The 18,488-nt window shown below is 40.1% G+C and overlaps 1 protein-coding gene across 1 annotated transcript in view; it reads right to left on the reverse strand.

Annotated features, from left to right (window-relative positions):
* Positions 1-321: 321 nt before the first annotated feature.
* The window catches only part of PGBD2 (piggyBac transposable element derived 2), a gene marked incomplete at both ends in the record, with an annotated part of 29,246 nt that continues 11,079 nt past the window's right edge, over positions 322-18,488 (reverse strand). Inside the window, 3 exons of the mRNA XM_082650367.1 lie at positions 322-2,083; positions 2,770-2,915; positions 4,309-4,372. Of these exons, the coding sequence (XP_082506493.1) occupies positions 322-2,083; positions 2,770-2,915; positions 4,309-4,372 (1,972 nt within the window). The remainder of the gene's footprint in view (positions 2,084-2,769; positions 2,916-4,308; positions 4,373-18,488) is intronic.

The following is an 18,488-nucleotide window of genomic DNA, read 5'->3' on the forward strand; positions in this document are numbered from 1 at the left end:
TCAGGACAGCTATACCCCAAAGCAAGATTTTTATTTGAATAAAAAAGGGCCCATAAGTTGAAATAAAAAACAGTATAAAATATATATTTATAAACATTTATGATTACTAACATAAATATTAATTTATATTACATGTAGGCATAACAGAAGATGATAAAAAGATAACTGTAAGGAAGACGAGGAAGAATACAAAACCAAATCAGGGATTCAGGTCTCTTTTTGTCAACACAACACACAAAGGCCCCAAATGCTATATGTAATTAGCTGTAAACATCTCATAACAAACCAAACATCCAGGGGGCTCCCTCTGCCCAGGATGCATTACCGGATGTGGTACGCCCTGAAGCACTTGGCATGGACACCCTTCTGGCACTTCTCACAGCGGGTGTTGGTCTGTGAGTGGCACAGGGCACACCGGGTCCTCTTGTCCTGGTGGATGATCCAGTGCCCAATCATGTCAAAGCGGCTCTCGGTTTCCAGCCGCCTGCTTCGCCTCCCTTGGGATGATGTATCGGCGTTGCTCTCTAGGTACACGCAGGCCACATATCTCCGGAAGGCCAGAAGGTCCACCTGGGCATCATGGCAGCATATCCTGTGCAGCTGCCATGCATTGTTAAGAGCAGCGTCAATAACATAGCCAATGAAACTCGAGTACCACTTCATACCCCGGATCTTCACCTTGTACTTGGCGATGTTCTGGTCCATGCGGCCGACACCCCCGACCTTCTCCTGGTACAGCCTCAGCAGGGATGGCTGATGAACCTGGGCCTGCGTCTTGGCTGCTCCCGAGTGATGGCTGGTCAGCCCTGCTGGCTCTATGCCCACAGCGTTGGAGCAGATGTTGACCACACTGCTATCATGCCAGCGGCACACGATGATCTCCTCACTCTCATCAACTCTGTAATCAAACGAACCCCTCTTCATTCTCTTCAGTTCTTTGGGATCTTTAAGGGGACATCGTTCAGTTCTGTACTCACGAACAGTTCCTGTGGCCTTCACTCCTTTCTTCCTTAAAATGGACATCAATTTGACACTTGTAAAAACCTTGTCAAAAAATATGTGGTATGGCAGACACCCACGTGTCTGAAGTGCATCCACAAATTTCACCACCATACTGCCTCCTAGGTCCAGGCCCCTGTCTGGCTTAGTGAACAGTGTGCCCTGTGAGGGCTCGAACCACACCAAATAGCCCCTGCTGGTCGTCCCACACCAGATCTTGTAGCCCAGCCGCACAGGTTTCCCCGCAGGCAGACGCTTGGACCCCCGGTGTCCAAAGTACTCACACATAGACTCGCCAAAGCTGTAGAACTCTTCCAAGGGTGCATGCTTCTGGAAATTGTAGTTCATGCGGACAATGAGAGGCCTCACCTTGGCAAACCTATCACTTTCATCAAGCTCACTGTTATCTGCAAAATGCAGGTATGAGAAGATCAGTTCAAATCTGTCCCTTCTAATTGCATCAGCCACAAGATGATGATGTGAATCAGGGGATGTTTCCCAAAACATCCTTCTCCTTGGATAGGAGATATACCCACTTAAAATCAAAATGCCCAAAACACACTTCAATTCCTGAGCTGTGAGACCCAGGTTGACATTCTTCTGCCAAGCATAACGATTGGTTTCATTAACAATAAAATTAATTGTTCCTTCATCAAAAAACAATTCAAAGAGGCCTACAGGACTCAGTTCCTGGCTTTTGAGATCCTCCATATGAGGATCCGATGCTGTCCAACTGGTGAAGTCCGGGCAGATATCTCTTTTGGTCCAAACATGTTGAGGTTCCACTCCTGCCTTTTGCTTCTTCATGGCTGGCTGCAGCTGCAGGTCATCATCATCCTCCCCGGTGCCAGAGTCCTCAGGCACAACAAAGGCATGCAGCACATTGCCAGGCAGGAGGGTTCCTCGCCGGCCATCTTCATCACCCGAGTCCTCATCAGTGAAGTCCCCTGAAGCATTGTTGGGCGGTGCAATGAAGATCTCCTCCCTACTCTGGCCAGACTCCTCCTCCTCCAGAGCATTCAGAACCTCAAGCAACTTCATGGACTTCAGCTTTGAGCTGGTTCTTCTCCCGGTAGTGAGGCTGCTGCGATGACAGGAAACAGAATGAAGAGAGGCCATGCAGGAAAGCCAGTGCTTCAGCAGAAAACTCCACTAAAGCATTGCCCAAGAGGAGGGCACTCCCACTGCAACAGCATCTTGAACCTAACACCATAAGTCATAGTGCCAGATAAGTGAATTTTCCAGACAAACACAAATTATTCATCTAAGTGCAGAAGTATTTTAATAAAGGGAGACATTCTAAAGAGGTATTCCATACTTCCTTTCCTTCTTAAATAAAGTGTCTGAATAGAGGATCCCCTCTAGTGATGAATCCAGGTGCCACTGTTATCACCTGGTTAACAGTAACTGTCAATGGGAAGGCTCGGCTGCTGAAGTGACATCCACCGATGTCTCCTGACTCAGTGGCCCTAGCAGCTCTGCTTTCATGCTTCTGCCTTATCTGTCTCTTCCCTTTTTCTTATTCACTTGGCATATATAAGTTTCCTCACTTCCCCAATTCTCAAACTCTCCATACTTGAACTCTCACTACCCAAATTCAGGACCTAAACAGATTCAGACAGATCTTCACAAAGCTCCCTCAACATCTGATATCCTACTGCATACTAACTGCTAAATAGATTTGGAAACATGGAAACCCCTGCTATTCTAACTCTCCCTGTACATGTAGGAACCAAATGCAAGAGATATTTGTATTTAGTGGGCACCAACCACGAGCAGGTGCTGCCCAGGGGCTGGCAGTGAGCACACTCCACTCCCTGACCTGCATAGCACTTGTTTCCAAATGGAGGAGACAGATGACACATCAACAAACACGCAGCTATGCAGGACGGCATCAGGTAGTGATGAGGGCCATCCTGAATAAGGGACAGAGAGTGCAGCAAAGGAACAGGGCTGGGGGTGCTACTTTAGACATATGATGAGGGAAGGCTCACAGGGCAGATGGCCTGGAGAGGCGGAGTGAGCCTTGCAGACAGCTGGAGACTGGGTGTCCCAGAGGGAGAGAAAGAACTGTAGGTACAGGTGCGAGGCCCTGTGGTTGAAGGGACTTGATATCTATGAACAGCAAGGAGGTTAGTGACACTGCAGATGTAGTGAGGGGAGGAGAGTAGAGCAGAGGTGGCTGCGTCCAGGGCCAAGGCCCCACAGGGTTCCAGAGGTCCTGATCAGGACTTCCAGTTGTATTCAGTTATCACAGGAAGCCCCTGAGGGGATGGAGCAGGACAGTGAGGGGTCAAATACATTACTCTGGCTGAGAACAGACTGGACTTGGGAAGGTGGACACTGCTGCTGCCCTATGCCTTGGCCTCTGCATGAGAAAAGCCGTGTACCAGAGGGAGGATGCAGGCTTTACCACAAAGGCTATTTCTCTGCCTGCTCTTAGGCTTTGGAGTTTAAGCTGCATTAGAGATTCACTCCAACCTCACTTCCAGGACACTGACTCCACCAGCCACCCCTGCTGGAGGCTAGAGCACAAGAAGTCTGACCTCTGGGGAGATGAGGTATGCCTCAAGCTCTCCGTGGCCAGCCAGAAAGGGAGAGGAAACCTGAAGCTCTTCCTTTCCATGGACCTCGAACTAGACACGTTCTCAAAGGGTAACAGCCATCTTCATGCCTCCCCTGGTCTACAGCAGCAGATCCAGGCCTGCCCAGCCACAATCTCTGCTAGTCTCACCACTCAAACAGGCCCTCACACACCTCTGTGCATACCTGCTCAAACCCTTGGAGTGAGAAAGCCTGCAGGAACTGAGGCAGCCCCACAGACAACCATCTTGTGTCTTGAAAGATGAGGAAAGTAAATCATGTTTTTAGATCAAGTGCAGAACTAGAGCTACACAGCTGCACCCGTACTGTACCATACACACGCCTTTGTCTGCCTTGTCTTTTCTCCAATCTTCCTCTCTTCTCTCCCTCCTTGGTGCTTCATAGACACCAAGTGCTTAGGGTGGGCAGCAGGACTGAGAACTGAAAATGTTATAGACTTAGTCTTTCAAAAGCAGAGAAGTAAATATAGTTAGCCTTGAATAACATGGGTTTGAACTATGTGAGTCCACTTATACATAGATTTTTTTCGGTACATACGTCCTGGAGTACTACATGATCCTCAGTGGGTTGGAACTGCCAGTGCAGAGGGCCCGATTATAAAGTTATACACAGATTTTCAAATGCGAAGAGTCAGCACCCCTAATCCCCATGTGTTCAAGAGGCAACTGTACTTGCATAAAGCCTTTCAACAAACATTACTCCTACCTTGATGATGAAGCCATGGTATATTGTGAACATGAGCTTGTCTTTACTTGTAGAGTCTAAGAATCTGTAAGACAACAGAAGTCAGTTTTAAGAAATCATATCTTAATTAGCAAAGGAATAGGACCTTCTCTACCATTTAAGGGGAAAAAAATCTCAAGATTCACTATCAACCAGAGGGAAATGGATCAAGTACACACAGGAAATGAGGTGTAGTTGACTGGCTAGTCAGAGGGAAAAAGAACAAGCTCCCCCATCTCACACCTCACAACAAAATACATTCTAGAGCGGGGTTTCCCACAGTCAGAACTATTGGCATTTTGTTTCTCGTGGGGGGGTTGTCCTATGTATTATGTGATGTTTAACAGCATCCCAGGCCTCTATCTACTAGATACCAATAGAACAACTACCCCACTAGTTGTGAAAAACGAAAAGGTTTCTAGACAAATGTCCTCTGGTGGGGAGAGTAGGAGGTAAAATCTCCCCTGGTTGAAGACTACATACTGTCCTACATCAGCACTGCCAATAGAACTTGCCACAATGATAGAAATGTTTTATATCAGTGCTGTCCAATATGGTAGCCGTGAGCCACATATGGGTATTAACCACTGGATATATGGCTAGTGTGACTGAGAAATTGAATTTTTAATTTTATGTAATTTTAAGTAATTCAAATTTAAACAGTCACATGTGGTGGCTACTATATTAGATAGCGAAGTCCTAGATGTATTAAGTATTAATTGCAAAAAAGCAAAACTTTTAAAGTATATTAATGACCACAGAGGGAAACGTTTCTTATAGAAAACACAGAAACTTAAAGGAAGGTGGATAATTTTAACTACATCAAACTTCCAACAAACCTGTAGTAGGCAGAAGGCCCAAAGGACCCTAAATAGGTTGAACTCAAATAGGGCTACACCAAGACACATTATAATTAAATTGTCAAAAGTCTAAGACAAAGAAAGAATTTGGAAAGCAGCAAGAAAAAGAGAAATTACATACAGGGGAATCCCTATAAGACTAGTAGCAGATTTTTCAACAGAAACTTTTCAGACCAGGAGAGAATGGGATGATATATTGAAAATGCAGAAAGAAAAAACTATCAACTAAGAATGTTATTCCCAGCAAGCTGTCCTTCAAAACTGAAGAAGACATAAAGACTTTCGCAAGCAAACAAAAGCAGAGGGTGTTCGTACCACAAGAGCTGCTTTAAAATAAATGCTAAAAGGAATTCTTCAAGTAGAAGTAAAAGGGCACTAATTATATCATAAAATCATATGAAGAGAGTGTAAAACTCATTGGTAATGGTAACTATAAAGTCAGTCAGGTAATAGGGGTGTATAATTCACTAACAACTCTAGATTTAAAGTTAAAAGTTAATGCATATATGTAGATTCTAGAAAAATGGTACCGATGAACCGGTTTGCAAGGCAGAAATAGAGACACAGATGTAGAGAACAAATGTATGGACACCAAGGGGAGAAAGCAGGGGGAGGGGAGTGGAGGGATGGGATGAACTGGGAGATTGGGATCGACATATATACACTAATATGTATAAAGTAGATAACTAATAAGAACCTGCTGTATAGCACAGGGAACTCTACTTCATTTTACTGTACAGTAGAAACTAACATAACATTGTAAAACAACTATACCCCAATTTAAAAACAAAGGAAAAAATAACATTCTAAAACAACTATAACTACAATAATCTGTTATAAGATACATACTATAAGAAATATGTAAACTGTAGCATCAATAATCTAAAATGTAAGGGGGAGGAGAAGTAAAAGAGTAAAGTTTAGAAATGTTATAGAAGTTAAGGTGTTACCAGTTTAAAATAGGGTGCTATCATTTCAAGATTTTATGTAAACCTCATGACAAACACAAAAGAAAAACTTATTGTAGTTACACAAAAGAATATGATAAAGAAGTCAAGGCATAATGATACAATAATTCATCAAATCATAAAAGAACACAACAGGAACAGAAGAAACAAAGGATTTATAAAACAGAAAACGATGAACAAAATAAAAACAGTTAGTCCTTACCCATCAATAATTACTTTAAATGTAAATTCATTAAATTATCTAACCAAAAGCCACGGAATGGCTTAATGGATAAAAAAGTAAGATCCAATGATATGCTACTGACAAGATACTCACTTGACCTTTAAATATACATATAAGCTGAGTGTAAAAGGATGGAAAAAGATATTTCAAGCAAGTAGTAACCAAAAAAAAAAAAAGAAAGCAGGGGTAGCTATACTTATGTCAGTCGAAATTAACTTTACTAAAATGGAAACAAGAAAATAAGATAATTACACAATGAAAAACAACAATCCATCAAAAGATATAACAATTGTAAATATTTAAGCACTAAATATTTGAGCACCTAAATATATAAACCAAATACTAAGAGAACAAAAAGGAGAAATAAATGGCAATAAAGAGTGGGGGACTTTAATATCCCACTGTCAACAATGGTAGGTCATTCAGACAAAGAATCAATAAGGAAACATCAGACTTGAATGCCACTATAGACCAAACGCACATAAAAGACATATACAGAACATTCTATTCAACAATAGAAAAATATACATTCTTCTTAAGCACACATAGAACATTTACTGGGATGTTAAATGTTAGGCCACAAAAAAAGTCTTAGCAAATTCAACAAGACCAAAATCATACTAAGTATCTTTCCTGAACACAGTGGTATAAAGATAGAAATCAGTAACAGGAGGAAAACTGAAAAACTCAAGAATGCATAAAAATAATTCTCCTGCACAACCAACGTAGCAAATAAGAATTAAAAGGAAACTAAAAAGTATCTTAAAACAAACAATTGGAAACACAATATATGAAAACAGGGGATGTTAGCAAAAGCAGTTCTAAGAGGGAACTTTATAGCCATAAACACATACAGAACGAAAAGACAACTATCTCTAATAAATAACCCAACTTTACACCTCAAGGAACTAGAAAAAAGAACAAACTAAGCTTAAAGTTAGCAGAAGGAAGGAAACAATAAAGATTAGAGCAGAAATAACTAAAGGAGAGAAGAAAAATTGAGAAAAGATTAACAAAACTAAGAGTTTGTTCTTTGAAAAGACAAAATTGACAAACCTTTAGCTAAACTATCCAAGAAAAAAAAAAAACCCAACAAAATTATAAATCAAAGAGGAGACATTACAACTGATACCACAGAAATACAAAGGATCTGTGCACCTGAAACGATCACATTGTTAATCAGCTATACTCCAGTACAAACTAAAAAGTTAAAAAAAAATACAAAGGATCAGAGGGTAGTAGGAACATTTATCTGCCAACACACTGGACAATGTAGAAGAAATGGATAATTCTTAGAAACAAAAAATATACCAAGACTGAATCAAGAATAAAGAGAAAAAGTGAACGAACCAGTTACTAGTAAGGAGACTGAATCAGTACCCAAAGCTTCCCAACAAAGAAAAGCCCAGGACCAGATGGATTCAAGGTGAATTTTACCAAACATTTAAAGAATTAATGCCAATTCTTCCCAAACTCTTCCAAAATATCAAAGAGAAGGGAACACCCCTAAACTCATTTACAAGGTCAGTATTACCATGATACCACAGCCAGAATAAGGACATTACAAGGAAGGAAAACTACAGACAAATATCCTTGATGAAAACAGATGCAAAAATTCTAAATAATATACTATCGCACCAAATTCAACAGTACATTAAATGATCAAATGGGGTTTATCACAGGAATGCTAGGATTCTTCAATATATGCAAATCAATCAATGTGATATGCCATATTAACAAATTGAAGGATAAAAACCATACGATGATCTCAATAGATGCAGAAAAAGCTTTCAACAAAATTCAACAGCCATTTATGATAAAAATTCTCCAGAAAGTAGACTAGAGGGAACCTGCCTCAACATAATACAGGCCATATATGAAAACCCACAGCCAACATCATTCTCCATGGTGAAAAACAGAAACCATTTCCTCTAAGATCAGGTGCCCACTCTCACCATTATTATTCAACATACTTTTGGAAGTTTTAGCTACAGCAATCAGAGAAGAAAAAGAAATAAAAGGAATCCAAATCAGAAAAGATGAAGCAAAACTGTCACTGTGTGCAGATGACACGATACTATACATAGACTATCCTAAAGACAATACCAGAAAACTACTAGAGCTAATCAATGAATTTGGTAAAGTAGCGAAGTAAAAAATTAAGGCACAGAAATCTCTTGCATTCCTATACACTCATGATGAAAAATCTGAAAGAGCAATTAAGGAAACACTCCCATTTACCATTGCAACAACAAAAAATACGTAGGAATAAACAAAAGACCTGTATGCAGAAAACTATAAGACACTGATGAAAGAAATTAGAGACGATACAAACAGATGGGGAGATATACCATGTTCTTGGATTGGAAGAATCAACATTGTGAAAATGACTCTACTACCCAAAGCAATCTACAGATTCAATGCAATCCCTATCAAACTGCCAATGGCATTTTTCACAGAACCAGAACAAAGAATTTCACAATTTGTATGGAAACACAAAATACCCCGAATAGCCAAAGCAATCTTGAGAAAGTAAAACGGAGCTAGAGGAATCAGGCTCCCTGACTTCAGACTATACTACAAAGCTACAGTAATCAAGACAGTATGGTACTGGTGCAAAAATAGAAATATAGATCAATGGAACAGGATAGAAAGCCCAGAGATAAACCCACACACATATGGTCACCTTATCTTTGATAAAGGAAGCAAGAATATACAATGGAGAAAAGACAGCCTCTTCAATAAGTGGTGCTGGGAAAACTGGACAGTTACATGTAAAAGAATGAAATTAGAACACTCCCTAACACCATATACAAAAATAAATTGAAAATGGATAAAAGACCTAAATGGAAGGCCAGACACTAAAACTCTTAAAGGAAAACATAGGCAGAACACTCTATGACATAAATCACGGCAAGATCCTTTTTGACCCACCTCCTAGAGAAATGGAAATAAAAACAAAAATAAAGAAATGGGACTTAATGAAACTTAAAAGCTTTTGCACAGCAAAGGAAACCATAAACAAGAGGAAAAGACAACCCTCAGAATGGGAGAAAATATCTGTAAATGAAGCAACTGACAAAGGATTAATCTCCAAAATATACAAGCAGCTCATGCAGCTCATATCAAAAAAACAAACAACCCAATCCAAAAATGGGCAGAAGACCTAAATAGATATTTCTCCAAAGAAGATATACAGATTGCCAACAAACACATGAAAGAGTGTTCAACATCACTAATCGTTAGAGAAATGCAAATCAAAACTACAATGAGGTATCACCTCACACCGGTCAGAAAGGCCATCATCAAAAAATCTACAAACAATAATTGCTGGAGATGGTGTGGAGAAAAGGGAACTCTCTTGCACTGTTGGTGAGAATGTGAATTGATACAGCCACTATGGAGAAAAGTATGGAGGTTCCTTAAAACACTAAAAACAGAACTACCATATGACCCAGCAATCCCACTACAGGGCATATACCCTGAGAAAACCATAATTCAAAAAGAGACATGTACCACAATGTTCACTTCAGCACTATTTACAATAGGCAGGACATGGAAGCAACCTAAGTGTCCACCAACAGATAAATGGATAAACAAGATGTGGCACATACATACAATTCAATATCACTCAGCCATAAAAAAAGAAACAAAATTGAATTATTTGTAGTGAGGTGGATGGACCTAGAGTCTCTCACAGAGAGTGAAATAAGTCAGAAAGAGAAAAACAAATACCGTATGCTAACACATATATATGGAATCTAAAAAAAAAAATGTTTCTCATTAACTTAGGGGCAGGACAGGAATAAAGATGCAGACATAGAGCATGGACTTGAGGACATGGGGAGGGGAAAGGGTAAGCTGGAACAACGTGAGAGAGTAGCATTGACATATATACACTACCAAATGTAAAATAGATAGCTAGTGGGAAGCAGCAGCACAGCACAGGGAGATCAGCTTAGTGCTTTGTGACCACCTAGTGGGATGGGATAGGGAGGGTGGGAGGGAGATGCAAGAGGGAGGGGATATGGGGATAAATGTATACATATAGCTGATTCACTTGGTTGTACAGCAGATACTAACACACCAGTGTAAAGCAATTATATTCCAATAAAGATGTTAAAAAAAAAATCATACACCATGATTAAGTGGGAGTCATCCCTGGGATGCACGGGTGGTATTGATAAAACATATAAATAAACGTGATACACAACATCAATAGAATGAAAGATAAAAATCATAGGAACATCTCAATAGATACAGTAAAGCACCTGACAAAACACCATATCCTTTCAAGATAAAACTCTCAACAACTTAGGTATAGAAGGAACATACCTCAACATAACAGAAGTCACAGATGACAAGCACACAGCTAACATCATATTCAGTGGTGAAAGACTGAAAGCTTGTCCTCTAAGATCAGGAACAAGACAAGGATACCTACTCTCACCACTCCTATTCAACACAGTACTAGAAGTCCTACCAGAGCAATAAATTAAGAAAATGAAATAAAAGGCATCAGAATTGGAAAGGAAGAAGAAAAACTGTCTCTATTTACAGATGACATGATTTTACATACAGAAAACCCTAAACACTTCACAAAAAAACCGTTAGATCTAATTAATGAATTCAGTAAAGTTGCAGGATATAAAATCAGCATACAAAAATCATGGGTTTCCCTGGTGGTGCAGTGGTTGAGAGTCTGCCTGCCGATGCAGGGGACATGGGTTTGTGCCCCGGTCTGGGAAGATCTCATATTCCGCGGAGTGGCTGGGCCCGTGAGCCATGGCCACTGAGCCTGTGCGTCCAGAGCCTGTGCTCCGCAACGGGAGAGGCCACAACAGGGAGAGGCCACAACAGTGAGAGGCCCACGTACCGCAAAAAAAAAAAAAAAAAAAAAAAAAAAATCAGTAGCATTACTATACTTTAAAACTGAATTCTCTTAAGAATTGGAGAATGGGACTTCCCTGGTGGTCCAGAGGCTAACACTCCATACTCCCAATGCAGGAGGCCCAGGTTGGATCCCTAGTTAGGAGCTAGATTCCATATGCTGCAACTAAGAGTTCTCATGCCGCAACTAAGGATCCTGTATGCCGAAACTAAAGATTCTGCATGCTGCAACTAAAGACCCCGCGTGCCACAACTAAGACCTAGTGTAGCCAAAAAATAAATAAATATTTTTTAAAAAAGGGAACTGAAGAATATTACCCCACTACAATAGCATTAAACAATAAAATATATAGGAATAAATTTAACCAAAGAAGTAAAAAAAAAAATCCTTACACTGGAAACTACAAATCATTGATGAAAGAAACTGAAGACAAAAATACCCCACAATTATGGATTGGAAGAATTAATATTACAATGTCTATACTACCCAACGCCATCTACAGATCCAATGCAATCCCTATCAAGATTTAATGGCATTTTTTATAGAAGTAGAAAAAACAATCCTAAAATTTATATGGAACCACAAAAGACCTCATATAGTCAAAGCAATCCTAAAAAGAACAAAGCAGGAGGCATTACACTTCCTCATTTCAAACTATATTATAAGGTTATAGTAATCAAAGGGATCAAGATGGCAACGTGAGAGGACATGAAGCTCACTGCCCGCCACAAACAAATCAAAAATATATCTACACGTAAACAATTTTCACTGAAAACTAAGTGGAAACTGGCAGAAGGCCTGTTGTACAAACAAGGATGTAGGAAAGATATACACGTGATCAGGTATGAAGGGAAGAAAAGATGGGGTCAGGACCTGGTGCTCCTGGAAGGGGACTCAGAGGAAATGGAAGATTATAAGGGCAGACACCTGCCCTGGGAAGTGAGCAATTCAAGCCACAGATTAGGTGCCCCAGTCCTGGGGTGCTACGTGGAGGAAATTAGATATTTTTCCAAAGAAAATACTGAACGGCCAACAGGTACATGAAAAGATGCTCAACATCACTAATCGTCAGACTTCCCTGGTGGTGCAGTGGTTAAGAATCCGGCTGCCAATGCAGGGGACACAGGTTCCAGCCCTGGTCCAGGAAGATCCCACATGCCGTGGAGCAACTAAGCCCTGTACGCCACAACTACTGAGCCTGCACTCTAGAGCCCGCAAGCCACAACTACTGAGCCTGCATGCCACAACTACTGAAGCCTGTGCACCTAGAGCCCGTGCTCTGCAACAAGAGAAGCCACTGCAATGAGAAGCCCGTGCACTGCAATGAAGACCCAACGCAGCCAAAAATAAATAAATAAATAGATTTATTTTAAAAAAATCACTAACCGTCAAGGAAATGCAAATCAAAACCACTGTAAGATATCACCTCACTCCTGTTAGAACGGTTGCCATCAAAAAGACACAACAAGCATGTGGAAAAAAGGGAACCCTTGTGCACTACTGGTGGGAATGCAAACTGGAGCAGCCACTACGGAAAACAGTATGGAGGTTCCTCAAAAAAGTAAAAATAAAGCTACCATACAGTCCAGCGAGCCCACTTCTGGGTATACATCCAAAGGAAATGAAGTCACTATTTGAAGAAATACCTGCATCCCCACATTCACTGAAACATTATTTACAATAGCCAAGATGTGTCCACTGAAGAAAATGTGGTACATATATATAATGGAATGTTATTCAGCCATAAAAAAGAAGGAAATCCTATCATTTGTGACAGCATGGATGCACTTGAGGGCATTATGCTAAGTGAAATAGGTTAGACAGAAAAAGACAAATATCGTATGATCCCACTTATATGTAGAATCTAAAAAAAACAAACAAATGAACTCATATAAAAAGAATCAGATTTGTGGTCACCAGAGGTGGTGGGTTGAAGAAGAGGGAATTGGTTGATGGTGGTGAAAAGGTCAAGTGTCCAGGTATAAAATAAATGAGGAAGTCTCAGTTTATAACTGGGGAAATATGTACATGATGACCATAGTTAACACTGCTGTATAGTATCTTTGGAAGTTGCTAAGAGATTAAATCTTAAAAGTTGTCATCACAAGGAAAAAAAATTTCTTCTTCATAACTATATGAGATGGACGTTAACTTACTATAGCAATTTACAATATAAGTATGACAAGTCATTATGTGGTACAGTTTAAACTTATACAGTGTTGTATGTCAATTATATCTCAATACAACTGAAAAAAAAATTAAAAAGCCAACTTCAAAACAATAGAACGTTTTGTGGAGTTCTTACTCACCCTTGACCTACCCCCTTTCCAGTGCTGCAGCAATCTTAGTCTTGAGTAGCCAGACGCCCAATTCCCAGTTTTCCCCTCAAACTAAAGGGAGAAAGAGCAAACTTGATTGCAAATTATTGTGTATTCTGCTCTAACGTGTCTTAAGGATACCTAAAACCCTGGTGTGGCAGAAAAAGCTGTGAGGCAGAATACAAATCCACAGACGTCTGGAGCAACAGACTGTGGGTAAAGATACATAACAGACCATTTAAGGCCATTTGGAAATACAGGACATTCAAAAGCTTCCACGAATATGGAGGAATTTAAGAAAGCCACATGCAAGACCAAGACACACGCTCAGAAAACTCCTGAGACCTTAAATTTTTACCTCGGGCTAATCCCAAGATTAAGAGTATCCTAACTAAGTGATGAAGGAGTGTCCCAGCAAAGAGCAAATATGTAAAGACAGGGAGAGGTAGATGGTCTTTTTTTGGGTTTTTTTCAGTGTTTTTTTGTTTGTTTCAGCTCCTGAGATTCATGGAATTCTCTGTCAAAAGATTAGCTGAACACAAGCTACAGGAACAAAGTCTTCAGTGATCACACATGACAATATACAGTCTTTGCAGAAATAGTTTGGAAAAGTCCCAAAACAAATTAACTACAATGGCCTTCAAAAAATTTAAAAAAGCAAACCCTGGGGAAGGCAAGGAGTCTAATTTCCAGAGTTACCACATAATAATAGAAAAACATTCAATTTTTAGCAAAAAAAATCACAAGGCACATAAAGAAACAAGAAAATGTGGCTCATTTAAAGCTGACAGAACCAACTCTGAGGAAACCTAGATATCAGACTTACTAGACAAAGACTTTAAAATAATCATCTTAAATATGCTGCAAGTAAATGGAAAACATGGACAAAGAACTAAAGGAAATCAGGCAAACAATATATAAACAAAGCTGAAATGAAAAATTCACTAGAGGAGTTCAACACCAGGGTTGTGAAGGGAGAAAAAAAGGACTGAACACAGGACTATTAAAAATATCAACTCTTACAAACAGAAAAATATATATATATGAAGAAAAGTGAACAGAGTCTAAGAGACTTGTGGGTCACCACCAAGTCAGTCAACATACACATTTTGAGAATCTCAAAAGGAAAAGAGAAAGAAAAGGGCACAGACATTACTTGAAAAAACAATAGCCATAAGTTTCCCAAACTTGAGGGAAGACACAGATCTGCAAACCCTGAAGTAGGATAAACTAAAGAGACCTACACCAACACACATCATAATCAAATTGGCCAAAGCCAAAGCAAGAATTTTGAAATCAGGAAGAGAGAAGCAATTCATAGTATAAAGGATCTGCAATAAGATCATCAGTCAATTTCTCATCAGAAACCTTAGAGGCCAAAAGGTAGTAAGATGATATATTTAAAGTGCTAAAAGAAAAAAAATTGCGAACCACGATTTCTATATTCAGCAATACTGTCCTTCAAAAATGAGGGAGAAATTAAGATATTCCCAGACAAACAAAAGTTGAAGGAATTCATTACCACTAGACCCACAATACCAGAAATGCTAAAGAGAGTCCTTAATGTTGAAAGGAAAGGATGCTGGACAGTAACTCAGTCATACTTGAGAAAAGATAAAGTTACCAGTAAGGGTAAATATATAAACCCATATTTTAAAAAAAAACAACAACATTGTTGTCATTTTAGTTTGTAACTCCACTTCTTATTTTCTACAGAATTTAAAAGATGAATGCATAAAAAACAATTATAAATTAAAGATGTAATTTTTGACATCAGTAATATAAGGGGGGAAGAACTTTGTAAGAGAGGAGTTTATGTATGCAACTGAAGCAAAGCTGCTATCAAGTGAAATTAGTTACATTAGGATATTCTATATAATCCCATGGTAACTGCAAAAAAAAAATCTAAAGAATATGCATGAAAGGAGATTAAAAGGAAATCAAAACATGTCACTGCAAAATATCAACTAAACACAAAAAAGGTAGGCCGTAATGGAGGAAAATGAGAGACAAAAGAGCTATAAGATAGATAGACAGACACAAAACAAATAGCAATGTGACAAAATAAGTCTCCCCTTTTCAGTAATTATTTTTAAAGTAAATAGATTAAACTATCTAATCAAAAGGCAGATAATGGGGGAGGTGATATCAACAGATGAAGGACTAGGAAGTTCTAGGTCCTCATTCCCCACAGAAATGCAAGTTAACATCAATATATGGGCCAGAATACCTTATGAGAACACCACTAAATTGGAAAAACCCAGTTTTCCTCCTCCTGAGTAGGAAGAAACCCAGTCCTTCCCTCCTTTGTTCTCTCCTGTGGGTCTTCTTTACCACTAGCATAGAACGTTTCACTTCTGACACTTCTAGTGACTAAATTCGGGGTGGGGGGGTCCATACAAGTAACTTTCTGCAACACCAGCTGGGTGTCCAACAATTCTGACACCATCTACCTGGAGACAGTGTCAGATCCCACAGGTTAAGGGCTCAGTACTACAAAACTGCTCCCCACATCAGATGCCAATTACAAGTAGTAGGTCCCCAGGTTACCCACAATTTCTGTCTGACTTGGCTACAAATCAGGGGTTCCCATGATCCCTTCCTTGGGTTCAATGAATTTGCTAGAGCAGCTCACAGAATTCAGGGAAATGCTTTATGTTTACCAGTTTATTAAAGGATATGATAAAGGATATAGATGAACAGCCAGATGAAGAGATGCACAGGCCAAGGTATGGGGAAAGGGTGCAGAGCTTCCATGCCCTCTTCAGGCACGCCACTCTCGCAGCACCTCCATGTGTTCACCAATCCGGAAGCTCTCTGAATCCTGTACTTTGGGGATTTTTATGGAGGCTTCATCATGTAGGCATGATTTATCATTAATCCCGTTTTCAGCTCCTCCCTTCTCAAGAGAATGGGGAGTGGGTGGGGCTGAAAATTCCAAGCTTCCAATCATGGCTTGGTCTTTCTGGTAACCAGCCCTCATCCAGGAGCCATCCAGGCACCCAACCAGAGTCACCTCATTAGAACAAAGGACACTCCTATCATGCAGGAAATTACAAGGGTTTCAGGAGCCCTGTGCCAGGAACCCAGGTCAAAAACCAAATATTAGGACAAAAGATGCTCCTAGTGCTCTTATCACATAGGAAATTACAAGGATTTCAGGAGCTCTGTTCTAGGAACTGGGGCAGAGATCTATGTATATTTTCTATTATCTCATAGCCCACCCCATGGGCTCTGGCCACAGACCCCTTTCAGCAAAATGATACCCAAGTCAAAAGACACTGGCACATTACTAGAACCCCATGCAATCATTAATAATCATTCCAGTTCATCATTTTGTTGTATGAGGATGTTTCCCAGGGTTAGGCCACTCCGGTTTGCAGTCTTTCATTCGATCATATCAGGTTCCAAAAGCAGGAGTGGTTTCAGCAAACATACGGCTTCACTCTTTCAGACATCTGATATAACTGACCTAAGAAACAATGTCATCTCTTGCTCTGAGCTCTTTTGAGGTACTAATGTAATACTGAATTTACCTTTTTACATAACACATTTATTCACTACTTACCCTTAGCTACTATTCCTCCTTCTCTTCATTTATACCGAAACTCTTCCATTTTTGGAAGGTTTATTAGATTCAACCATTGTGCTGGTCTAGGTTGCAGAAAGCAATATTAGCCTAGCAAGTGCCTTCCCTCAGTCCACTCCCATTTAGAGAGGGTGAGGTTATGTAGATACAGAACTAGTGGGCTATCTTTACCACCAAGCAATATAGCTGCATTCAGTCTTGTCAGATGGGATGAAGGCACATTCTGCCCCACCAGGCCCTTAGGAATTCTGACTTAAGGTTTAAAAATATAGTTATAGTTTCTTGCTTAGGAATCAATCAACTTGTATTTGCAGCCCTGGTCACATGACCACTGCCATCAGGTAGGAAAAACAAACAAAAAGTTGAGGTGATGTGACGTGAGGAAGAAAAAGAAGAAAAAGAGAGGAAAAAAAAAACTATAGCTATTATACCAACGTCCTCCTCCTTTGGCAAGAAGGTAAGTCATATCAGCATCCTTTGTCACCCCTACTTCCCTAGATCCACCAGAAAAATAGAGGAATCTATCCAGTGGGGACATTCTTCTAGTCCCACTCACGTTTAATATGAGTAGACACTCATGAAGGTGTGTAAAGCCAGCCCTTCATGCCTTTATTTTCCTCCATTTTAGACAACCAATGCTTCAAATGCCCATTCCAATCTTCTATCAAACTAGTACTCAGAGGAGAATATTTCTCTGCCCATTGTTGGACATTACAGACTGTAAAATGTGTTCCTTGGTCTAAAGAAATGATAGTCAGCAACCCAAATTGGTATAGTATCTTCTGTTCCAGTTCTTTCACAGTATTCTGAGCATTTTCATCTACCATTAGGCAGGCATAGCCCTGTCCAGAGTCAGTGTCTATTCCCAGTGTCAGGACCCATTTGTAGCCCCCCATGGCTACCAGCATTGTCTCATATGCCAACCATGATCAGAGCCTTCCCACCAGGGAATCTGCCATATAGCCATGTGCAATCTCTGTCTCTCTCGTTGACAAAGAGAACTTCTCTTACTGGCGTTTTGTACATGAGAGTACAAGAAGACTATGAGGAAATTCAACCCATCTTTACTTTGCTGCAGTGACCCCTATGTCCATACGTGTCACGGACCCAGGTGGCCATCTCAAGGGAGCACACAGGAGTATCTGCTTGCTGATTCCAATCACCTACTAAACCTGGAAAAGAGTTCTTCTGATGGGCATTGACATGTTCTACTTTAATGCACCCCTCAAATTTCCACAAGCCTGTGCCCTACAAGGTCATCCCTTTAATGGGCCAGGTTTCCATTGCCCTCCTGCCTGACCATATGGCCAGTC

This window comes from Grampus griseus (genome assembly GCF_964374135.1).
Source record: "Grampus griseus genome assembly, chromosome: 3".
NCBI lineage: Eukaryota > Metazoa > Chordata > Mammalia > Artiodactyla > Delphinidae > Grampus > Grampus griseus.